The following is a 27,120-nucleotide window of genomic DNA, read 5'->3' on the forward strand; positions in this document are numbered from 1 at the left end:
GAAGATGCCAGAAGTAGTCAAAAACAAAGGCAGGCAGTTCCAGCATCTCCTTTAGGGGCATGTGGAGTACATCCAAAGTGCATTAGAATTTATCAGACAGTCACTCTGGCTTGCTCTTTTATTGCCCAGATGGTAAGAAGCGAGAACTTGCCTCAGCCTCGCCTCAGTTATGGTTCTGCATTAATTGGATGTCTTTGTATATGTGTAATACATCTTTGAATTATAATGCTTTTAAGAAATACTGATGTGCCTAATTTGGCCCTGATATGCAACCTTTGACATGCCATTTATCTGTTGAGGCTCTAACATCATGCTAGGAAACCATCCACTGGAAAGTGTGGAAAACTTTACATACCTCGAGATGCCCTAGCCACAAAAGATTTGGAAAATAGAATGCAGAAGAGCTCTCACTTTTACCAGCAAGCACAAACACTCCTCTGGGTTCCCAACGTATCAACAAAATCAAAGCTGGTGATGTTCAGTCAGTACATCATACCAATCTTAACCTTTAGTATTGAAACCTGCACCCTCACTAAGAAGGACTCATCAAGGTTGCAGGCATCTGAGATGAAGTTCCTGAGGTCCACAATTCGAAAAACAAAATTGGACAAGCTAACAAATGACATGGTCAGAAAGGAACCTGGGATTGAGACATCATTGTTAGACTGGGTCAGCATGTTCAGACAGTTGGTTTGGGCATGTAATTAGGATGGAGTCAACAAGGACAGCTTAAGTAACTTGGAGAGACATGAGGCAGAAAAACAGATGGTGGGAATACTAAAAACCCACTGGATGGACATCATAAAGTTGGACACTGCAGATAAGAGAAGGACTCTGGAAAATGTCATTAACAAAGGAACGTATCTCAATAAGACAGAGTGGAAGAGGATTGCCAACAGAACCCGGGAAACTGGAATGTAAAAATAATGATGATAATCATCATCATTATCTATTAACATGAATATCTTGTTTTTATGCACCTTCAAATGCCAATCAATTTAGCCCAAGATTCAATCCCACAAGTCAGGCATAGGAGGCAAGAGCCTAATCAGATTCTAGTATTCAAATTACTTTGATTAAAGATAAAAATGAAGTTGTAGAGGGCTGTTACATTATAGTCTCAATGTACATACCAGACTGGCTATCCAACAGAAGCAGATCATCGGAACTTGAACTGGGGAGAACTGAAAGTAAGGAAAGAATCAGTTAAGATACAGATGCCATATGAGTGATTTAAAGAGTATACAGCAAAATATGTCAACTTATTACTTACAAGAGCTGATATTACTTTTACTGTGGTGACCTGCATAATACCTTCTTGCAGCCTGAGAACATAAAAGGTAGCATTAGAGGCAGTTCACAGGATTCATAATTTAGAACTCATCTTTAAGTGAAGTGCCCACTTACTTCGCCAATGTGAGAGTGAGAACTATCTGTACTTAAACCTTCTACAAAAGTTTCTCCAGTGGTTACACCCCAGTCTGAAACAAAAATAACTGCAATAAATAGATAATTACTGTAATACTAAAATCAACGCTAAGGTGCTCCAGGATAAATAAGGAGCAGCTGCAAAGAAAACATTCCACTGAGTAATGAGCAGTGAGTGGAAAAGTAAGTTAAAAGGTCTGTACCTGAAGTAAGACACCAGCTCTCAAAGGTCCGGTATTATTACATTTGAGCGAGGTGATACCATTATTATACCAATCCCATGGTGTAGGGGTAGCATACCTGCTTCTTAATCAGAGGCCCCGGGTTTGATTCGCGACCAGATCAGGAATTTTTACTTGGATCTGAGGGCAAGTTCAAAGTCCACTCAGCCTACGCGTTACAATTGAGGAGCTATCTGACGGTGAGATTGAGGCCCAAGTTTAGAATGCCAAGAATAACACCCAAGGAGATTCGTTGTACTGACCACATTACACCTCGTAACCTGCAGGCCTTCTGGCCCTACAGCAGTCGCTTGGTAGGCCATAGTCCTTTGGGGCTGTTGCACCATGGGGACTGTGGAGGAAGAAGAGGTGATACCATTATTATCATGAATATGAAAGCCATTATGATAAAATATTATTATTATTATTATTATTATTATTATTATTATTCTTTCGAATGGGCCTCCAGAGGACCACGTGCCAATTTCAATTCCTTCTTCTTTGTTCATTCCTTTTCTTCCAGTACACTTTCATCTGTTCACTATGTTTCTTCTTTCTGTCTTCAGACCACTTTGAACCAGTCTTTTTTACTTTCCTACCTTGGAATCCTTCTATTTTCAATACTTTTTCCCGAAAGTCTTCTCTACTATTTATTTCTTCTGTTCTTATATTGTTTTTTTTTTCTAAATCCTTTCTTACTTCATTGACCCAGCTTGTCGTTGATTTCTTACAATAAAATGGTAACAATGACATTCACAATAAGATACAAAAGTTGAAAACTAGAAAAGCAGCTGGACTTGATAAGATTTCTGAGGATATACTAAAGACAATGGGTTGGGATATAGTACCATATCTAAAGTACTTATTTGAATATTTTTTCATGAAGGAGCTATACCAAATGAATGGAGAGTTGCTATAGTAGCCCCTGTGTAAAAAAGGAAAGAGTGATAGACATAAAGCTGAAAATTACAGGCCAGTCAGTTTAACATGCATTACATGTAAGCTTTGGGCAAAGCATTCTTTCTGATTATATCAGGCATGTTTACAAAATTAATAACTGGTTCAATAGAAGGCAGGTCGGATTTAGGAAAGGTTATTCCACTGAAGCTCAACTTGTATGATTCCACCAAGATATAGCAGATATCATGGATTCAGGAGGTCAAATGGACTATATCACGAATGACCTGTCTAAGGCATTTGATAGGGTGAATCATGCGAGACTACTGGCAAAAATTAGTGCAATTGGACTAGACAAAGGAGTGACTGAATGGGTTGCTATATTTCTAGAAAATAGATTTCAGAGAATTGGAGTAGGTGAAGCTTTATCTGACTCTGTAATAATTATGAGGGGAATTCCTAAAGGCAGTATTATTGAACCTTTATGTTTCCTTATATATATAAATGATATGAGTAAAGAAGTGGAATCGGAGATAAGGCTTTTTGCGGATAATGTTATTTTGTATAGAGTGATAAATAAGTTACAAGATTGTGAGCAACTGGAAAATGACCTCGACAATGTTGTGAGATGGACAGCAGGCAATTGTATGGTGATAAACGGGGTTAAAAGTCAGGCCGTGAGTTTCACAAATAGAAAAAATCCTCTCAGTTTTAATTACTGCATTGATGGGATGAAAGTTCCTTATGGGGATCACTAAGAACCTAGGTGTTAATACGAGGGGGGGATCAAATATAAACGGGATTTTATTTTCTATTTAAATTCATTTATTGAAAAACAAGGCAATTACAATTTATTTTTTCACACAGTTTCCTGCTTTGGAAATGCATTTGACCCATCATATGGGCAGCTTTTTGATGCACTCATCGTAAAAAGAACAGGGTCATGTCATCAGCCATTTGTGCACGAAGTCTTCTACACTTTCGTCATCTTCAAATCGTTGCCCTCCTAGAGCTTCTTTAAGGGGTCCGAAAAAATGGAAATCTCAGGGTGATAAGTCTGGTCTGTAAGGAGGATGATCAAGTGTAGTCCAGTGCATTTTCTGTAGCTTGGAGACAGAGCTGCAGTATGGGGTCGCGCATTGTCAAATCAGTTGGTCCCGTCTTCTGCAGCGATGTGCAACCTACGCCTTGTTCAACAGCTCATAGTAGTAAGCAACATTGATTGTGCATCGCTCATGCAAAAAATGCCTTACTGATCAAAAATAAAAAACCGTTCCAAGAACCCTGCCAGATGACAGTCGAATCTTGGCTTTCACTGGTGCTGCCTCCTCTTTCCTCTGCTACTCCTTAAAAACACACACAAGTCCTTGACAATGTTTGATCACCGAACTGTGCAGTCAATCTCTGGCAAGTTTCCACCGCTGTAACTGCTTAACTAACAAGAAATTTTATAATTATGCGTTGCACAGTGGAGGAGTGCACCTATTGCTCCGACATCATGAGGGTTTAAAGATAAAAATTTCATTGTTCCGTATTGAAAGTATTAACGTTAAAAATTAAATAATTGAAAGAGGTTCAACCTATTCAATACATAGGAAAGAAATGTAGTGGTTACATTTTTATTTAATAGTAAAAATAAATGGGACCGGTTTCGACCCTAGTCCAGGTCATCGTCAGCCGTAAAAACATGTAAAACAATGCATATGAAAAAGAAAAAGAAAAAGATTAATTAATCTTCGATTTTCAAGAGGAACTGATGATGACTCCAAGTGAGTCGAAACCGGTCTTCTTATAATTTAATATATTTTACAATGTGTTGAATGGTGGAACATCCCTCAAACTCTATCTTATTAAAAATGCGTAGTCAAATTGAAGACGATATGGATTAAGTTATCATACTGTGTGTTATTTAGAAATCTTCGTTGATAATGAGTACTATTAACATTGGATTGTTAATAAGAATCGCTGCTAAAACTTTTCAAAGGAGTAAACTATAGGCCCATATGACAATTTCTGGAAATGTCCTTTGTAGATGTAGACGCCTGTAGAAAGAAACGTGGATGTTCTGTAACGAAACAGGAAAAAGGACTTGATGGTGTGATGGAACGTGAAATTTCTTGCTTGTTGTTTTAAGGGGCCTAACATCAAAGGTCATCGGCCCATGTGAAATTTCACTGAAAATTTTTTTAAATGGTATTTACTCATTCACCACATATTATGTCTGTCTTATTGCTTCAGCAGGGTTAGCTTGTCTGGTGTTCCTACTCCTAGTGTTATATCGATGCAGTAGAGGCAGTGGGGAATGCAGAGGTGGGGAAGAGGTAGGCGGAGCTTTGCATGTCGATGCTGACATAGGAGGGGGATTGTTTGGAAGAGTAAGAGCAGACTTAGTATTTAGAGAGATTAAGGGAGCTTTCAATTCTAAGGATTTAAATATCTGAGGGATCCTATCATGGTTTGGATTAACAGCACTTAATAACTTACACGTTAAAGTGTGTAGTAAACTTCTGATTTCAGTGTCGTAATTGAGATTCCGATATTTATTATATGTTTTGTCCAAAAAGATGTATATACTCTCTAATTCATTTAAAAGTTTCCCTTTGCCTGTATTCCTGATTACATCTTCATGAACTATGTCTACATCTACAAGGGACATTTCTAGAAATTGTCATATGGACCTATAGTTTACTCCTTTGAAAAAGTTTAGCAGCGATTCTGATTAGCACTCCAATGTTTAATAGTACTCATTATCAACGAAGATTTCTACACAACACACATTATGATAACTTAATCCATATAGTCTTCAATTTGACTACGCATTTTTAACCCTAGTATTTTTTTAAAATAGATCTCACACCCAAAGCGCACGTTGTATTACACTGATCCATTCTGTTAACAGCTTTAGGTTCAGCACACTAGCCCCTAATTGTTTCTTATTGTTCAAACATTTATGAATAAGATCCATTTCAGATTCAGACATTAATATTTTTAAGAAATAATATGATACAATATTCTTTTGGACAAACATTTCAATATTTTTAAATTGATTTTAATGTGTGAACATATGCTTTTAGGTATCCTTGTATTCTAAATATAAGGAACCACAGTGTCAATATTATTAAGCGTTTAACAGCATAGTTTATATGAATTAGATAAGGTCCTCAAACCAATGTTTGTTTTAGGATTAAATAAGCCTGATGATGTCCCGTAAAAGAGGGGCGAAACATGTACCTTAAGATTTGGTAGTTTCTATGTTTATTTAACCACACAAGGGTGGATTGTATTGAATAGGTGGTATAATAAAATACTCCTTGTATAAAACTGATGATAAAGTCGCCTTCAATACGGAACAAGGATGGGAATTATGACATGTAATAATGTAAGTGGTATGTTCCGAGCTGTCAGAGGAGAGATGCTGTGGAATTACATTAGTAGACAAATAAGTTTGAGTGGTGTCTTTAAAAGTAGGAAAGATCACAATATAAAGATAAAGTTGTAATTCAAGAAGATGAATTGGGAAAAATGTTAGTTTATAGGAAGGGGAGTTAGGGATTGGAATAACTTACCAAGGGAGATGTTCAATAAATTCCCAATTTCTTCAAAATCATTCAAGAAAAGGCTAGGAAAACACCAGATATGGAATCTGCCACCCGAGCGACTGCCCTAAATGCAGATCAGCAGTGACTGACTGATTGATCAAATGACACACCCATGTGGATTAACATGTTTTAAATATTTTTTAATCACTGACGATGGACCTTAGTGTCCGAAAACTGGTTATCAACTGAACACTTGTGAGCTGATATGACTGTTTGATTTTTATACAGTAGAAGTCCACTATAGCGAGTACGGCATATAACGAGAACTCCGTTATAGCGACGACTTTTTTCTGTCCCTTCAAAATTCCTATATTAAACTGTGTATCGTCCTTCGGTTACAGCGTGAACCCTATCACTGGCGCATCCGTTATTACGAGCGATTAAGCGGGCGCGATTTTTTCCGTTACCGATATATATGCACCCCAGCGATGATATTGCATGCGATCGATTACCTTCGGCATCGTTTCCTCGCTATGTGCACTAGCGATTTCTCTCGTCGACATTCGAACGCGATGTCGGAGTCGATTAGTAATATCTGTCGACAGCTGTTCCGTAAAGAATATTCGAAAAGAAAGAGAACATATTTTCATAATAAAGGCGTAAATAACGTGTCCGATAACGGTTGATAACTCGTTAAAAATTAAGGCTGGCTAAACGACCGCTTAATTTTGAGGCTAAATACTGCAATTATGTAAGAATGGGATACACCTCGAGATATGGTAGAGTGCTTAATTGATTTCATAGGTTAGTTTGTATTTTGTCGCGTCTGGTTAAATTACGGAAAGGCTATTATGAAAATTTATAGCGAGAAAGGTATAATTTCTCTACCGGCGCTTGAAGTGTGTTTTCATCATACGAATAGTATGGTCTAGTTAGGATACGTGACGCCGTTTGAATAAGAAAACTGAAACGTTTGCAACAAAATGCGATCGATCATCTTCGGTACGGTATAGTTTTCTCACTTTGTGCATTTGCGAGCTCTCTCATTGACATTCAAAGGCGATATTGGAGTTGATTAGTAATACCCATCGACTGCTGTTCTCAAGAAAATTTGAAATGAAAGAGTATAACACGTTTTCGTAATAAATGCGTAAATAACGTGGCCGATAGCAGTTGTTAACTCGCAAAAATAAAGACTGAATAAACGATGTCTTAATTTTAGTGTTATACACGGAAATTACTTAAGAATGTCATACACCTCAAGATATGGCAGAGTAGATCACTGATTTCAGAGAATATTTCATATTTTCTCGCGTCTAGTTACGGCTATTTACATGTAAATTTTTCGCGAGGAGGTTATTTCTCTACATGCGTTTCAAATATGTTTTCATGATAGGCTACATATAAGGTTAGGTTAGGTGACGCTGTTTGAAGAAGAAAGCTGAGGTGTTCGCCACAGAAATCTCTGGAGTGATACCGTATTTCTCCCAATCCAAGACTTTTTTTTTCTTTTCTTTTTTTTTTCTTCTCAGAATCTCATGCGAAAACTCAAGGGTTGTTGCATTCGCGGCCTAACAGTAAGTTAATGGATACCACTGACAACTACCGCCGTAACCATGTTGCTTCTTTTCACACGCGCACAAAACTCATTGACAATAAAAGACCGCCTCTTTACTACACATCGCTACCGGTTGTACAGTGTACAGTGCCTGTGTGTTTCTCAAATCTGCAGAATAGCATCAAAACATGCGCCCTTCGAATTCTTAGAAAAGCCATTGCTACTCAGTGGCAGAGTCATAACGCGTCTATTGTACTTGACGCTTAGTAAAATTAAGGTTTATAGACAGCAGGAATATTTTCGTGATGGATAGTCGTATTGTAAAGATACGTGGAAAAGGTATTGCCGGCAAATTTTCAATGGGTTCTAGTCGATATTATGATGCCAATTTTAAGTTAATGTTTATTAAACACTCGGAAATGTAGAATAATTGTGCAGCCGCAAGAAAATACGGCATAGGCCTAACTAAAGCCAATATTTGGCGTTAGCGTGAAGACAAAGAGCTAAAAAGAAATGCGTACTGTACAAAAAATGCATTCAGTGGTCCGGAACAAGGACGTTTTAAAGAACTCGATGATGAAATTGTGAGGTATGTGCATGAAAAACGCAAGGGTGGTTGGCCATACCGTGGCGCAATAAACTCGTTCGTTGACTTTCAACGTTCGCGATTAGGCCTATACATCACTAGCCATTGAATTTGGCCGCACCCAACAAGCGAGATGTGCATGTAGCGGTAGCCGGTTATATCTGACGCTGCGTAAAAGTAACAGTTTTATAGACAGCAAGAATAATTTCCTGATGGATCGTTGTATTGTAAAGACCCATGGAATAGGTATTGCCGGAAAATTTTCAACGAGTTCTCTTCTGTGTTATGATGCCAATGTTAAGTTAATAGTCCTTAAACCCGCGGAAATAAAGAATAATTGTGCAGCCGCAAAAGAAAAGAAAAAAAATTTAAAACGGCGTGACGAAAGTCAATGTTCGGCGTCTAAAAATAGTCTAAAAATGCGTAGGCCTGTATGATTTTACAAACTTCTTTTTGAGCCTGATTTAAATTTTTTTGAAGGCAAAAGTGGGGTTTATCTTGGATTCGGAGAAATACGGAACTATATTTTTTTTTCAGAATGAAATTAAACATACACTTTCACGTAGTATCGGATTACAAAAAATAACAAGTAAGCCGTAGTGTGGATATCATCTGCAGAAACGCAAGTTTTTAACAAACTGATTGCCGTTTCATACCGATTTTAAAGTGCATGAAGGGTTTTCCGACTTTTATACAAAAATCGGATATAACGACAATCCGTCATAGCGAGTAATTTATTCGCCGTTATGAATTCTCGCTATAACAGACTTCTACTGTAATAATAATCATACCACTATACATTAGCAAAGCCACGGACACCCAAATCCACCTAAAATTTAGAGTTAAATATAGAAAACCCTCCATACAATGAAGACTGATAACAATACAAGTGATTGCAACTATCTGATATGTTTTACCCTCATTACAACAGTAGTTAAACTGTGGAGAATGGAATTATAAAATGACATTGCTACAATGTTACTTTGAATAAAATATTCAGCTCTTATGACCACACTGAGATCCTGATGTTTTTATGTGAGTAGTACTGCAAAGCATATGTGGCCGAAGTTGTTACTGTTGACTTCCAGGTCATTTGAGATACGGTATAAAGCTGCTGTTAGCAGTTGATCAGACCACTCCTAAATTGGAGTACAGATGCCTCTCAAAGCTGCCCCTAACCTGGCAACAGACGCTACTTTATGGGTTCCAGTGTTATTTCCTACACTGATGGGACCATCTTCGCACCTAAAGAAGCTCTCCACCCAAAGGTTTCTTTTCTTGGTATTAAGCAAAGCTCTACATTGTATATAATTACCAGATATGCTTCCAGATGATGAATGGCTTTCATCCCTCCTAGGCTACAAAAAGAAAAAGAGAAAAATAATATTAATTATAGTTCATAGAAAGTTGAAAGAGCAATAACCCAAAGTCATAAGCAAATACTGTTACCTCCAGTAACATTTGCAAGATAATTTAATTGTAACTTTCTTTATGTTTTTTTTTTTTTATGATAATGAAAGTATGAAGTGGACTTTTTGGACACGAACATAATTTGGATATTAAAACAAAAGGATAAAGATTTGTGATACTAGCAAATTGTATCCCAATAATATAAAAGTAATTGTTTTTAAAATGAGTAATATAGCATAAGTCAAATGTATTATTTCCATTCACTAGATCCTTAACACTGGGGAGAATGAGTGTTATTTATAACCAATGTACAGTACCTAGTTTTAGATTTTGAAATATTCATGCTGCCACATTAATTTGCTCACTTTGAACATTGATACAGGAATTAAAAAGATATTTTTGAAGACTTTTGTCAGGAGTGTGGCATTGTGTGAAAGTGAAACATGGTCAATAACTACCACAGAAATAAACATAATAGCACAAGGAAATATTATGATTTAGATGCCCCATACTTGCAACTTAGTACTGGTATTAATAGCTACACTTATCTACAATTAATTATTTTTAATAAGCTCCCAAGTAGTATAAGAAACCTTGAAGCATCACTTGTCTCCACTTGGCTTTAACTTAAAGCTTTCTATATACACTGATTGGTCAAAAGTCATGGAAAGCCACTGAATGTGATGTTAATAATGATCTGCTTCCCTCCGAGCCCTCAAAACAGCAGCAATACAGCAAGGCATTGACTCTACAAGGTACTGGAATCGTTCTGGAGGGATCTGGACCCACACATCTTGCACTGTTACCCACAACTGATCTTGTGTAGTTAATGCAGGGTTCATGGAGCGTACACCAGCATCGACAGCATTCCATAAATGCTCAGTTGGATTAAGATAGGGGGATCTGGAGGGCCAATCCATGGTCGTAACTTCACTGGAGTACTCCTCCAAACACCTGCATGCCACCACAGAGCAGTGACATGGCAGATTTTCCTGTTGGAACATGGCATCTTTAGGGTATTCTAGGGCCAGAAAGGGATGCAGATGGTCTGAAACAGTGTCCACATAACGTCCACTTGTCAGCTCTCCCTGCACCAGGACAATGGGGCCTGATTGCGACCATGAGAACGCCGCCCAGACCAGAACTGAACCACCTCTCGCCTGGACACAACCTTGTTGACATGCAGGATCCATAGCTTTATGGGGCAAACGCCACGCTCTCACGTACCCATCAGCTTGATACAACTGGAACCGGGATTCATCTGACCATACCACATGCCGCCACTGCTCAGGGTCCATTGCCGATGTTCGTGGATCCACGCACATCATTGAGCTCTGTGTCGAGGTGTCAGCAAAGGGACACGAGTTGGTCATTGGCTGGTGAAGCCTATGCAGTGCAGTTGCCTCCTTACAGTCCTGGTAGAAATGGGTTCCTAACTCTCAACATTCAACTGGGCAGTGATCTGACTCACAGTAGCCCAGTATGGTTCTGGAGAGGTGATATGTTGTCCGGTCATTAAACACCTGTGGTCTTCCCATCCGGCGGTTTACGCGGGTGGTAACATTCACGTATAATCTCCGCAATGCTATGACCCATGCGCCATGCACTAATAATCATCCCACATTCAAAGTCGGTTAACTCGCGACATGTTGCCATCTTCACAACAATGGTGTCTGTGAGAAAGTGCTCAGGCATGCCACAGCTAGCCGCAATGCTCAGGGGTCATACACAGTGCATTTTCTAATGGGACATTCCTTCCCATGACTTTTGGCCACTCAGTGTATGCTGTGGCTGAATTCCTGGAATACATCATCAGAGAAAGTGAATTTAATGCAATTTAACATAATAATTCCTAACCAGACATATTCTGGTAAAAGTGCAGGCTTTATAATAATAGTCTACATACCGTACCTAAACTGATAGTGTTAATCTTATTATCTTTACAAACAATGTTCTCCTCCTCTCTCTTCTATATCCAGGTAAATCATCCTAGAGCCAATAGTTTCTTGGAGTCCTTGACTGTAAGATGAAACTATGGAACATATGCAATATGTCTTATGTGTTTGTAAATGTTCTGTGTATGTATTAATAGATTTGGTTGTGCATATAATTAAGATTGGATTTTTTTTTAATGTATGACAAAACCTACTGTACAATATGTATTTAATGGTGAATAAAGTATTAGTATTAGCTTTTCAAATGTGGTGTTGCAGAAGAATGGTGAAGTTGAGATGGGTAAATTGAATCACAAATGATGAGATACCGAATCAAATTGGTGAGAGGAGTATAATTTGGCAAAATTTGATGAGAAGAAGAAACAGAATTATAGGATACAGCTTAAGACACTCAGGACTCATTCAGTTGGTTTTTGAGAGAAGTGTAGGCTGTAAGAATGGAAGGGGTAGGCTAAGGCATAAATATGACAAACAGATTGGAGTAAATATAGGAGAAGTATTTGTGTAGAAATGAAAATGTTACAACAACCACCACCCCCACTTATATCATATGGTTATATCAAAGGATCAGTTACCTGCAAATGTATGAACTAAGGTATCATAGTACACCCACCAGTCACTTCCAACTGAATGTATTCAGCATACGTTCATTACACCAGTGACTCACAAATTCCTGAGAAATTAATTTCAAGATTATATTTTTAATGTTATTGTGTTGTCTTAAATGTGTAATATTTAAATTTACCAAGTACACCTATCTTAAAAGAAAATTGAACTACACCAAAGGATAACAAGTTCATACGGTATATCAAAAAGATATATTTTTAATGCATAATTAGGTTATATTAGCCCCGATAATACTTACATATCAAAACTATGTTTGAACCTCATTATATATTTCTCATATTGTCTAACTAGTGAACCTATTCTAGAGGAAGGCTGAGCCACACCAAAGGACATTCTTCTTCTATGTGCCCTGCCCAGTCTCCCGGACGTTGGCAATCAATGTGGAGAGTGCTCTTCTGTCTTCAGCAACATGATACAGTTCTTCAGTACTTTTTATGCCTGTCCAGTCTTTAATTTTAAAGGCATGTTTTTCTCCTCCTGCCTACTCCTCAGTGCCCTTCAATTTTACCTTTCAAAAATAGATAAAAAACTGCATATTTTTCACCAAACAAAACATGCCCTAGAATGCAATTTTTCTGCATTTGATGGTGGTTACCAGTTTTTTTTCTTTTTTTTTTTTTCTTTTTTCCCCTCTATAATACTTGTTCATTTGTGGCATGGTCAATCCACGAGACTAAGCATTAAGGACATTATAAAGTCATATGCTGACGGATTATATTTTTAATGTTATTGTGTTGTCTTAAATGTGTAATACAGTATTTAAATCATATATCAAGAACATAATATATATTTTTTATTACAAGAATAAGTGATTCATATGTGCAAGCGACATTAGTTTAAATGGATTCGTGTACGATCATCACATGTTATATTAGAGAATCAAGATTGCCAATGTGATATATCAAATATTGATGACTGTAAGTTGCATATAATGTCTTTTCCAGTTGTGACCGAGGCTGATGATGACCCAGTGGAAGGGTCGAAACTAGTCCCTAATATATAATAATTAAATAAATAATTATAAAATATAATTCTTTGTATTGAATAGGTGGACCCTCCAATCTTTGTTAATAGTCACAATCTCCTTTCACTAAGTTCCTAGCTGAGCAAACTTATTAACATACATAACACAGAATTTAACAACCTTAAATTAACCTAAAGTTGCTGTGGTTAACAGGGCCTACTTCAAGATTCCCCTCCAAAAATGATGCAGCAATGCTTAAAATATTGAAACTACAGAAGTTCAAATAATTACACATTTATTTCACATTGTCCGGCACCATGGTTAAATGTTTAGGGTGCTGGCCTTTGGTCACAGGGGTCCCGGGTTCGATTCCCGGCAGGATCGGGAATTTTAACCATAATTGGTTAATTCCGCTGGCTTGGGGACTGGGTGTATGTGTTGTCTTCATCATCATTTCAACATCACCATCACCATCACGACGCACATGTCGCCTACGGGCGTCAAATAAAAAGACACCAGGCGAGTTGGCCATGCGGTTAGAGGCGCACGGCTGTGAGCTTGCATCCGGGAGATAGTGGGTTTGAATCCCACTGTCGACAGCCCTGAAGATGGTTTTCCATGGTTTCCCATTTTCACACCAGGCAAATGGTGGGGCTGTACCTTAATTAAGGCCACTGCCACTTCCTTCCAACCCCTAGGCCTTTCTTATCCCATCGTCGCCATAAGACCTATCTGTGTCGGTGTGACGTAAAGCCACTAGCAAAGAAAAAAAGACTTGCATCCAGCGAGCTGAACTTGTCCTCGGACACTCCCGGCACTAAAAGCCATACAACATTCCATTTTTATTTCACACTTTAAACCTTGGAAACAAAATTAAATAGGTAAGTTAATATAATACAACAGCCCATGTTCCTGTCTTTAAAGTCACTTTGCAGCCAGGCCAAGAAGAGGTAGCATACTGTTGAAACAATTTCTATATTAGTGATTGGTTGTTACATTCGAAGTTATTACGTCAGGTCAGGATCATCGTGCTACCGTATGTGACTAAACGGTACCACCTGTGACCGTCTGGTCGAGGGTCTGGCGGCCAGTACCAAACCAGTCAAACTAAGGACGAACCAATAGCTGTGGGCAGAGGAGTACTCCCTTAGCAGGTTTGATGAAACCTGTATGTACAAAATAACACACAAATTTATCACAACGCTGCTGCCTTGATTGGACAGAGGAATATTAAAGGCTAAGGGAGTTTACGAGGACAGAAAATTCTCACCTTGCATTAGGCCCAGCAAGACAGCAAGGGGAGAAAAAACTGACAAATCGCTTTCAACAGTAAAATGAGCCTCGGATGTAAACAGAAACCAAGACATGATTTTCTCTAGAAGAATCTGTGAGGAGAATCCTGTACACATTGTACATGTACACATTTGTTACTCAAACATTTCTTCATACTTGTACACTTTTATTATAAGTGTCACGTTAAATTGTGTTCAGTCTTAGTACCATAACACTCGGTCCACAACTGTAATGTATTGCCAGGACCTACTGAATTCTATCTGAAACGCCATGAGTCTAAAAAATTCAACTCAAGTTGATCCACAACATAGAGCATCTCATTTGTACTTCTACACCCAGACTTTTTAACGTATTTGTGTACTTGCATTAAATATTGCTCACCTATTGTCACACGTAATATTTCACTTTCATATGCAACATTTTTAGCACCATAGCACTTCGCCGAATTCAACCACACATCATAGTGATTATATATTTGTTTCATACTGTTCTTACTGCACATTAGAAACACATTTTAGGATTTTGTCAAATATTGTGTATTGTTTAAATATGGCTGATGATGACCCCGAGTAGGGTTGAAACTAGTCCCATGTAATGTAAATACATGCAGTGTAAATAAAACTATGTATTGAATAGGTGGAAAACTTTTATGTTTATAATTTATATGTAATCTCAGTTCAATACGGACCAACAACATGAAATTTATAACCCTTGATGGCTAGTGCATACCATGGAGGCTACTTGGAGCCACCGGTAATGCCAATGCACTATGAGGGACTACAGTCTTAGCTACAAACATTAGTCATGTCAGACAATGCGAGTTCCTGCATACTCCTTATTAAATGTTCATTATACATACTTATTATAGTAAATGTGTAACTAAAGCACAATAATTGCACTGCTACTTTGAAACTTCACGACACCACTTGAATTCGTAAGAGTCACCGCTGGTGGAACTGATGATTATTGTCAGGCCTTGAAACTTGAGACATGCGTAGCAGCCATGCTTACCCCACATCCACACGATAGTACGTATGTCCATTTAATTTTGTTACCCCTGTCCTCCCCATCACTTGAACCCATGAGCCACCAATGATCTATGATAACAAGATCCTCTCTTGGTTAATTTAACTGCAGTTTGTTCAGTGGTCCAAGCACATTATAATCACAAAGTATAAAGCTAGAATGAACTGAATTCACTTTTTTCTTTCTTTCTTTCTTTCTTTCTTTCTTTCTTTCTTTAGATGACTACACTTGACAAACCTACCTGGTCACCACTCTCCAAATATTCTCCCTTTCTAACTCGAAGCGTGCTTTTTCTCCGAGCCACCAGTGTGTGATGTCTTCCTGGACGCATCTGGCTGACGCATGCTGCAAAGAACATAACTCTTATGAGTAACAAATAGAGCACAGGATACATATAATACTAAAGCCCTGTCCTCCCCATCACATGAACCCCTGAGCCACCACTGATCTATGATAAGATCATCTCTTGGTTAATTTAACTGCAGTTTGTTCAGTGGTCCAAGCACATGATAATCACAAAGTATATAAAAGCAGCCATAAAGCTAGAATGAACTGAATTCACTTTTCTTTTTTTCTTTCTTTACATGACTACACTTGACAAACCTACCTGGTTTGTATCAAATGCAATGTATCAAATGTGACAGTTATTCTTAAACTCTGTGTGTGTGCGTGCATGCGTGCGTGTGTATGCATGCGTGTGTATGAGAGAGAGAGAGAGGCTGGTCTGATTCCCTACTGTTCCACCATCAGCAGTCATGGACAGCCTAGAACTCAATGAAGAGACATACTACAGAAATCAGACGCAACGTAGTTTATCATTGCTTTCTTCTCTGAATCTGAGGGTATTGTACATATTAGTCTACCCAGCCCTCTGAAATGCACAAACTAACCAACCCTACACATGGCGAATGGCTACATACAGAATGGTATTACCGTATTTCTCTGAATCCAAGAAGATATTTTCTTCCCAGTATCTCATGTAAAAGATCAAGGGTCATCTTGTATTCGCGACCTAACAGTAATGAACAGCACTGGCAGCTACCATGGTAATTACCTCTGCGGAGGTTCGGACCTGCCTTCGGGCAGAACAACCCTTACCTTACCTTACCCTTCAACCCCTGCGCATGTGCAAAAATTTCACCTTCAATGTCAGTAAAGGCCTATACATCGCTAGCTGTGGCAACCAGTTGTACAGTGCCTCTGCGTAACATCGCTGGTTCTTGGGAAGTAGTGAAGAGAGAATGACATTCCATTAGCCTCTACAAATCGTTTCTCAAATCCACAGAATGGCATCAAAACGTGCGAGCCTTCAAATTCTTAGAAAGGCCTTGGCTTCTGAGTGGCAGAGTTATAACATGTCTAATGTACCTGACACTTAGTAAAATTAACAGTTTTAGACAACAGGAATATTTGCGTGAAGGATCATCGTATTGTAAAGACACATGGAACAGGTGAAAATGAAAACCTGCAACCTGTTTTCAAGTCTTTGGCCGGGTCAGGGATGTAATGAATTGAACATACATGGGCTATTATTACAATGGGGTCGCCACTCCCAAGGTGATTTATGAGTGATAAATGCTATGAAATGATAATGGAGAGTGTTGCTGAGATGAAAGATGACAGGGAAAACCAGAGTACTCGGAGAAAAACCTGTCCTGCCTCTGCTTTGTCCAGTACAAATCTCACACGGAGTGACCAAGATTTGAACCACAGTATCCAGCAGTGAGAGGCCGACACACTGCCGTTTGAGACATGGAACAGGTATTGCCACCAAATTTTCAACGGTATGCCCATTGCATTTCTTAGACGTTTACGAAATGGTGCGCCGAAGGAAGATATGGCCCACTCAATTTAAAAGAATACGCAATGAATAAATGATAACGAGGTATAACAGAAGGCCAAGCATAGCTGGGAATGGACGTATACCGAAGGCGGTGCAGAACAGCGAAAAGTCAAGTAGATTGTTTTAAAGAAAAAAATAGAACAGAAGGGATTTTTAAAAAAGACTTAAAAAATTGAATTGAGGGAGTTAAGACGTGAATTGCAATCGTGCTACATATAGGACGGAATTGTACGAGATTTCGGCGAAATTCTTGAAGAAAGACTATATTCATTTAAAAGAAAACGGGATAATCGACCTAGAATAAAACCGTGAATAGCCAAAATACTACAGATAAGCGAGATCGGATTAAATACGCTGGTTGGAATCCGAAGAGCAAGTCCAACGTTACCGCAGGAAAGGATCATACGAACTGCACAAGAAAAATAAGAGCTGAGAGAAGGCTATTTTATTGGCACAGAAGCTGGAAGAAAAATAATTTTGAAGATTATTGAGCTGATTTTGAAGATTTTTCCCCTAAATAATTAAAATATATTATACATAATTTTAAAGAGGAATAGGAAGAATAAGAACAGTAACTGAGAAAAATATTATTCTGATATAAATTTTATAACAACCATGTTCTCCTCGGGAATCTTTAATTTTGTTGCCAGGATAACCAACAAGATGATGAACTGCTAGACGTGTAAGATGGACCGACCTGGAGAGAGGTATTAAATCCAGCCAGATGACCAGCCTGTGACGAGAGAGGAATATTGCCCACCAAGATCAGTTCTGGACAGGAGGAGTGATGCTCAACCCCAGATCCAGGCCGCCAAGCTGACCATGTGACGGTCATAGAGGAACAACTGACATCGGAGTAACGAGGAACGAGCTAAGTCTTTACATTTAATATCATAATTCTTAAATTATAGTATTAGTTGGCATATACTTTGGAACTGGTGTTAGAAACCATCATATTTAAGTGTGCAACTGATAATATGCAGTGAAGTGTGAGATATTTAAGTCATTAATGCTAGATTAAGGCAGTATAGACCTATATATATTTATTTCGCGAACAGAAACATCATAAACCAGTTTTAACACTTAGATGATTAAGGAATTGAACAGAGAAAGAATAGAATAGAATGAATGTTAGAAACATTTTGTTAATGGAACTTAAAAAAAAAAAAAAAAAAATAGAAGAAACTTCTTGGACATGCTATAGAGGTCCAGAAATGTGACCCCACCAAAGTAAGGGTCACCACAGTAGTCATCCTCAGTCCCTGCATACCACATCCGACATCTCCAGTGAATATTAATATTATATTATCAGAACATGCAATTTAAATAGAATATGATGGTTCATATGCTATAAGTATAACCTATATACCCAATAGCTCTAGACTTCAACAAAGTTGAATTGTCTAGGTTACCTTAGGCACAATTGAATGGTGTTATGCATCAACTGACCAAGTGCAAAAATGGATTTTTTTTACATTATTGCACCACCTGGTAGCTAAAGGTGTAAATTTTACACAGGTTATTGTTTGGACTTTTATTCTCAAAATGATTTTGCAGGAAATGAATTTTGACCGAACGCCAACCTCTCAATCATTAAATTGAAGTTTTGCATCAAGTGACTAACCACCACTTCTGAATCTGAATTACGCATCAAATAACCACACGACCAGCGTGCAGTCGCTTGGTCGTGTGATGCTAATGTAGATTCCCACGTAGCAAATTCCTGCACAGGTTTTCTTTCCTGCAGCATATGCCCAGAACCTAAAATCCTCCGATATGGAAAAATCAAAGTTGGATGAAAAACTGGAAACGTTTTGTTTTGACCTTAAAAAAACACTGCCATTGCCCCGTATTCCTGCAGATGTGGTTTTTTACAAGCGCCAGTTGTGGTTATATAACTTAGGGATTCATAGTGGTAAAGATATTAAAGGTCATTGTTATGTCTGGTTGAAAGGAGAAGCAGGACAGGGGGCCAGGAGGTCGGATCCTGCTTGTACAAGCATTTCATGGAAAATGTGTACAAAGCCAAAGAAGTCATATTGTGGTCAGATTCTTACGGAGGCCAGAATCGTAATATAAAGGTTGTTCTACCTCTGAAAACAGTTTTGGAACAACACCCTACCATTGAAATGATTACACAAATATTTTTATTTCTAGGCCATAGCTTCCTCCATAACGTGCTACCAAATTTCAGCAGCACCTCTATACCGCCAAAGACTACATAAATGTAATGAAGATGTGCCGAAAGAAGAACCCACTTGTTGTTAACAGAATGACCGGACTGGATTTTCATAGTACAGTTCATCTGGGGAAGCACATTGTAAACTGTGAGAAGGTAAACTGGCTGCATGTGAGAGAAATAGATTTGAAGAAAGATAAATCTTTTAGCATTTTCTTCAAAATGCATTTTCATGCAGAATGCACTGTTGAAGTGAATAAGAAATCTGCAGTTGGTCATGGCTTCAGAATGAAAATGGATCAGCTCTACATAATCTGCTAACTCTGTTATGGCCCAATGGAAAACCAGTTTCAGAAGCAAAACTGAATTACCTGCCCTCTCTCATGGAGCTAATTCCCAATGATGCTAAGCCTTTCTATAAGGGCTTGTTTAGTGATCCTGGAATAGATGATGATATAGATGGGTTTGAATGTGAAAATATGGATTTTGAACTCACAAATTCTTAAAATCCTGCATTATATTATACTTTGAGAAACTGTTTATGATGGCTTAATCTACCATCTACCAGTGTAATTTCTGTACTACTGTATATTCTAAAATTCATGTTTTTTTCTATGTGGTGTTTAATGCTTTTTAGTCTGTTCAACACTAATTATAACACCTATAACATATAAACTATTAAACATTATAATGTTATAGGTGTTATAATTAGTGTTGAACGGACTAAAAAGCATTAAAGTTACTTTTTTGACAAAGGAAGGTGCTGGATGGATGCAGGCAGATGCATGAAACAATGATTATTGTATAAGCCTGATGCAAGAGTACATGTGGTGAAAATATTCCAAAAGGAATGCAATTTCCTTACTGACAACAGCCAGCCAGAACAGCTACAGAAAGAGATGGACACTGTGGTGGAGCATGTGAGTGAGTTGATTTGAGGTGACCGGTCTCACAGCGTTTGCCATACTGGCAAATATTTTGCAGAGAATCATTCATCAAATCATCAGCAGCAGGCTACTACGGTTTCCCCATAACCTTGACATGATCATCAAAAGAACTATTGCATGGTCATTGCTCTACAGCATCTGTAGCAGTATGAGGTCAAGGTGACTTGTTTTTGTCATGCAGTATGACAGCAATGAGATTGGTGCCACCACAACCAAGCTGAAACAAAGAAGTCCAAGGCCTTATAGAAAAGTGTGTGTACGGTAATGACGGCATTGTTCTTTGCATCAACATGGGCCACTCCTAGTAGATCCATGGAGAAAAGAGCAACTGCAAATGGGGAGCACTAAGTCAAAATGCTCAGGAAGGTGCAGTGGCTGATACAGACAAAATCCCCCCCCCTGTGGGTGGGGGCGGTAGAATAACACCCATGGTATCCCCTGCCTGGCATAAGAGGCGACTAAAAGGGCCTCCAGGGGCACTCAACTTGGGAGCATGGGTTGGCAACCACGGTGCCCTTAGCCGATTCCTGACACTGCTTTCACCTACTTGTGCCAGGCTCCCCTCTTTTATCTATCCTATCTGACCTCCCTTTGTCAACTCCTGTTCTTTTCTGAGCCCGACGGTAGGCACTCGAGGCTTAGGGAGCCTTTCATTTTCATACTCTTCATGGCCCTTATCTTTCTTTGGCCGATACCTCCATTTTTGGAAGCATTGGAAGCCAGATACACATACTACCAACAGAAGGACATCGTGTAATAAGCAACATAATCACCAGAAAAATAAAATTTCGAAATGTTTTTAATAATTAATTATAAGTTTTAACGTAAAATAATGATTACTCTATGAACATCAGTGTATACACAATAGTACAAATCTCAGTTTACGCTTATCAAATCAACAGGAACATTGTAGTGACATGCCTTTCACATTACGTAATCTTTTTATAATTGAAGAAGAAAGGATTTATTTTACCATTTTAACATACAACTTATTTTAAACGGCCTGTCAAATTGGGTCAATTTTCATGTATGTACAACACCTTCCAATGTGATGTTTTAATAACTATATTGGTATATGACAGCTGAGGATGACCCTAGAGGGGTCGAAACCGGTACTGTGATTACTGTGATTAATAGTATATAAATAAATGTATTGATAAGGTGGAGGCTTCAGTATCATTCTTATGTTGTAGCTACAATCAATACGGAAATGAAGCTTATAGATTATGATGTATTAGGTAAGTTACTAAAAAACTTTACAGCAGTTTCATTTATTATCATTTAAATGAACTTTTGTACGCCTGTTCTATTTTTAACTTTTTGAGGGTTAACCACAATTTTACTTATCTAGGAAGCCTTTACCCTACATTATCCTGGTTAATCAAGGGTTGAGTATGTTGTATTAAGATTTATAGGACATTTTTCTCTTAGTATCAATAGAACACTTTTATGATTTCACCTTGGTATATTTCAAGAACGCTTTTGGATAAATAATTTGGCTACACTATGCAAGACTGTATTGACTTTCTGTAAGTAGAACGATACTTACTGCCACGAGTGACCTTAGAGAGGTTGGTAAGCAGGAACTCTTTATCCTTGGCTTCAACTATCAACATCTCCTGAAGGATGTTCACCATGTGCTCTTGGGCCTTAGACTGAGCACGCAGATAATATACCCCAACGCTAACACAAAGAAAAATAACATTAAGTGAGGAAGATTTAGATTTAGGATCTAAAAATTCATACTTATTTTTTCAAACAAAAATATCATTATGGAAGCTAATAATTGTCTGCTAGAGTTCCATTCCAGTTATCAAGGGATGGACAGTTATAAATAAAAATAATCAGGTAAGAAATCATGTTATATTAGCTGATAACAGTATAAAGGGTTTGTCACACAAGGGAAAATATTTGGACTATTTATAATTATGTTTGCTTTTTAAATTCTTCTTAGAAAATAATTAATTTTTACAAAATTTTTACCTCAATGAAGATTTTAAACATATATTCACAACTCTGATACAATAATGGACCACTTTTTTTCGCTTCCTCTTCTTCATTTCCAGTTTTCAGTCTTGTGGGTCAGGTTGTGAACCAAGGACCTCCACAGTTTTCTCTCTCTCCACCACTGCCTTTCTTCCTCCAATATTTCTTCTACTTTTACTCCTTTCTTCTCTGTTCATTCCTTCACTGTAGCCATCCACCCCTTCCTGGCCCTTCACCATTGTCTTCCTCCTATTATTTTCTCTGCAAACACTCGCTTTAACACGTGCTGCGTTCCCACACCACAAATGGTATAACAATACATAAAACCGAAACCTTATCAAAAATATTTTACTCATAAATTAGTCCTACATTTAAATCAGAGATACACACACCTTCATAAGAGACTTATGCCTTTCATTGTTCAGTCTACAAGCCTCTGTGAATTAAACGATTGCCTCCACAATCCTCTGTTTGTATCCAACTCTGTAGCCTCGTTTAGTTCCACACCTATCTTGAAATAATTAGAAACTCCGTCATGGTCTCTCTCTCTCTCTCTCTTTCGGACTAAATTCAGTGTAGACTATGGATGGTGTCATAATGGTCCGCGTTGGTGATGTGAAACATCGAGTGAAGACAGAACGGGACCTCGAGGAACTGAAGAAACGCTACCTAGCTCCACTGAAATGATGCGGCGCGATAATTTGTATTCCTGTGCATCACTTGATTACTGGAATTACCTTGGACGAGAAGTAAAGATAATTCTGGTGAGGCTAACAATTCAAAAGTTTCTCTTTCGCAACCATTCTATTTAGTGTAGTATATTAGTTATAATTTCTTTTACATTTAGAAATAATTGCTAACACGATTGATTTTATACACATTTTCTACACTTTTTTATTTCACTTCATCACATAATTTCCAAATCCTTAAATTATTCTTATATTGATATAGGCTACTAAAAACATCATACTTCTTGAACGATCTGTTATTTATCTATTGTGTTTAACATTTTGTACTATATTGTACTCATGACAAGTAATGAGTGTGTCTTATCTGACTTACTACACGGTGTTAGTGTGAGAAACACAAGAAATCTTAAGGTCATTCATATCAATTCTCAGTCTCTTGTTGACTCCTCCCATATATCTGAGTTCCGGCACATTTTTGGCAAGAGTTCGTTTGATATTATTGCAGTAAGTGAAACATTTCTCAAACCTTCAGTACTAGATTCTGCCGTCTGTCTCGATGGGTATAATATTTTCCGTAATGACAGAATAAACAGAGCCGCTGGTGGTGTTGCAGTTTACTTGAAGAACAGCATAAAATGCAGTGTACTTAGCAAATCTCCTGGAGAGTACAATAAGAAACCTGAGTACATAATCCTTGATATAGCCCTTTCAGACACTAAAATTCTTTTCGCTTGTATATATCGTCCACCAAAAGTAGGGTTCATGGATACATTCTTGAACGATATGTATTCTCATGTTATGAATTATAAATATGTATTCGTTGTGGGAGATGTTAATGCTCGTTTCGGAACTGGGACGTTTGAAAGCAATAACATACGCGATGTGCTCAACGCTTGTAACCTCGACTGCCTTCCATTCAATCCAACCTTTCATACTGCCACTTCCGATAGCACTCTTGACATAATCTCATCCAACTGCAATGAGTTGGTAGTAGAATACGGACAGGAACCAGCTGCCGGTTTTTCTGGTTATGATATGCTATATGCTGTATTCAATTTATCCACGCCAAAACAGATTCCGAAAACAATTCTTGTTCGAGACTTCAGTAAATTTGACGTAAACAAGTTTCGTGCTGACGCTGAATTACTACCCTGGAATGTGTTTTTCCAGTCTAATGACATAGATCAAAAAGTCTCTCTCTTCAACAGCTTTGTACTTTTTCTTTATGACAAGCATGCGCCCCCAAAAAGAATTCTCGTAAAACACCAGTCAACACCATGGTTCAATAAGCGTATTAAGGAATTGATAAGTAAACGGGACAGAGCTAGGAAGAAATTTATTAAAACAAAACTTCCAGATGATTACGAGCAATTCAGGGTCTAGAAGTAAGTATAAATAACCACCTAATCGATACTTTATTAATGCCTCAGGCAAAATTGAATAAAATTAAAACTTACAGGACATGTTTCGACCACTTAGTGGTCCTCTTCAGCTGTATAAATAAAGAACTGAAAAGAAAAACATTGACAATAAGCACAAATAAACGTTCTTTGGAGACTCCTTTGATAAAAATGGAGGTCATCAGAATAGGTCATCTTGCCTCTCGTTCTTGTTTGGAAAAGATGTTTATTCTGTGCTGTCTAGAGGGTCTGTCTTTGAGCGCGACCTGGTGAAGTAACGATGTGATACAGTTTGACAATTCATGGAAAGCTCTGGAGAGAAGGGAAGTAGAGTTTTATCGCCATCTAAAATAACATGTGAGGGAGGAGGGAGATTGGGCTGTGCTTCTGCAATGTCGTGTTTGATTAAATCTCTTGTTCGTCTAGTCTGTTTCATGTCTACCCATTCTAAGTATTTGCTAATATTCTCATATAAGATGTTTTTATGCTCGTTGTTTTCGTTGAGATTCTCTTCACCGTTTTCCAATTTATCAAGAACGATGTGGATGTTTTCCAGGTTGTTCATAAGATTACCTTTATTAATCATACAGATAATTTGAAGGTCCTGTTTTATATTGGTGAATTTGTGGTTGGACTCTCTCATATGGGATCCCATGGCAGAGAATCTTTTGTATCTTTCAGCATTGATGTGTTCTTGATATCTAATTGAGAAGTTCCTTCCAGATTGTCCCACGTAAGTTTTTTTACATTGAGCACAAGTCAGCTTATAAATACCCGATTCCTGGAATTCGTCATCTTTAAGTTTATTAGCTTTATTATGACTAAAGAATCTATGTTTCGTGTTGTTGTTTGTAGAGAAGGCTACCTTGGTATTGTGTTTCTTGAATAAGTTGGTGATTTCGTAAATCTGCGGGTTATTAAAGGTGAATTTTACATATCCTTTTTCTTTTTCTGAATGCTGTTTGGAATACACTCAGATAATAGGTCACATTAAAGGACTCGATCTCTGGCTTCGATATGTTGATGATACCTATGCCATAATTAACAAGGAAATAAATGATAGTCACAGTATCCTTAATACTTTGAATAATTTAGACCCAAACATAAAATTTACAGCTGAAGAAGAAGAGAAAGGCATACTCAATTTTCTGGATATCCAAACAATTTGTAAAGACAACCATTTCCGATTTAAAATATACAGGAAACCCACTTTTACCCCGACTACAATCAAAAGTGATTCTTTACATCCCATCTCGCAAAAGAAATCAGCTTATTATAGTTTCGTCAACAGAGCCTTTGAAATTCCGCTAACAGAAACAGACAGAAAAAAGGAACTTTCTTTCATTCGTCAACAGGCTCTACATAATGGTTTCAGTTTGAAATTCATCAATAAAATCATCACTAAATGCAAATACCAACAACAAATTAAACTTAAACAGCATTCAGAAAAAGAAAAAGGATATGTAAAATTCACCTTTAATAACCCGCAGATTTACGAAATCACCAACTTATTCAAGAAACACAATATCAAGGTAGCCTTCTCTACAAACAACAACACGAAACATAGATTCTGTAGTCATAATAAAGCTAATAAACTTAAAGATGACGAATTCCAGGAATCGGGTATTTATAAGCTGACTTGTGCTCAATGTAAAAAAACTTACGTGGGACAATCTGGAAGGAACTTCTCAATTAGATATCAAGAACACGTCAATGCTGAAAGATACAAAAGATTCTCTGCCATGGGATCCCATATGAGAGAGTCCAACCACAAATTCACCAATATAAAACAGGACCTTCAAATTATCTGTATGATTAATAAAGGTAATCTTATGAACAACCTGGAAAACATCCACATCGTTCTTGATAAATTGGAAAACGGTGAAGAGAATCTCAACGAAAACAACGAGCATAAAAACATCTTATATGAGAATATTAGCAAATACTTAGAATGGGTAGACATGAAACAGACTAGACGAACAAGAAATTTAATCAAACACGACATCGCAGAAGCACAGCCCAATCTCCCTCCTCCCTCACATGTTATTTTAGATAGCGATAAAACTCTACTTCCCTTCTCTCCAGAGCTTTCCATGAATTGTCAAACTATATCACATCGTTACTTCACCAGGTCGCGCTCAAAGACAGACCCTCTAGACAGCGCAGAATAAACATCTTTTCCAAACAAGAACGAGAGGCAAGATGACCTATTCTGATGACCTCCATTTTTATCAAAGGAGTCTCCAAAGAATGTTTATTTGTGCTTATTGTCAATGTTTTTCTTTTCAGTTCTTTATTTATACAGCTGAAGTGGACCACTAAGTGGTCGAAACATGTCCTGTAAGTTTTAATTTTATTCAATTTTGCCTGAGGCATTAATAAAGTATCGATTAGGTGGTTATTTATACTTACTTCTTGATTAAACATCGATACGGTCATGAAATGGACAACTTGTAATACAATTCAGGGTCTTGCGTAATGAGACAAAACAAGTCATTAGAAACGCTAAAGTGAAGTATACGTACAACATCTTCCGTAACTGTAAGAGCACCTCAGCTTCTTGGCGTGCTGC

The 27,120-nt window shown here is 37.8% G+C and overlaps 1 protein-coding gene across 6 annotated transcripts in view; it reads right to left on the reverse strand.

The window, feature by feature from the left end:
- LOC136876524 (transmembrane channel-like protein 5) overlaps positions 1–27,120 on the reverse strand; it is a 187,062-nt gene that overhangs the window by 7,665 nt on the left and 152,277 nt on the right. For all 6 annotated transcript variants that reach the window (XM_067150547.2, XM_067150542.2, XM_067150545.2 and 3 more), the window contains 6 exons: positions 22,023–22,156; positions 15,746–15,849; positions 9,545–9,587; positions 1,408–1,481; positions 1,274–1,325; positions 1,134–1,184 (listed from right to left, as the gene is read on the reverse strand). In XM_067150547.2, coding sequence (XP_067006648.1) covers positions 1,134–1,184; positions 1,274–1,325; positions 1,408–1,481; positions 9,545–9,587; positions 15,746–15,849; positions 22,023–22,156 — 458 coding nt within the window. The remainder of the gene's footprint in view (positions 1–1,133; positions 1,185–1,273; positions 1,326–1,407; positions 1,482–9,544; positions 9,588–15,745; positions 15,850–22,022; positions 22,157–27,120) is intronic.

Source organism: Anabrus simplex, chromosome 6 (genome assembly GCF_040414725.1).
Source record: "Anabrus simplex isolate iqAnaSimp1 chromosome 6, ASM4041472v1, whole genome shotgun sequence".
Lineage (NCBI taxonomy): Eukaryota > Metazoa > Arthropoda > Insecta > Orthoptera > Tettigoniidae > Anabrus > Anabrus simplex.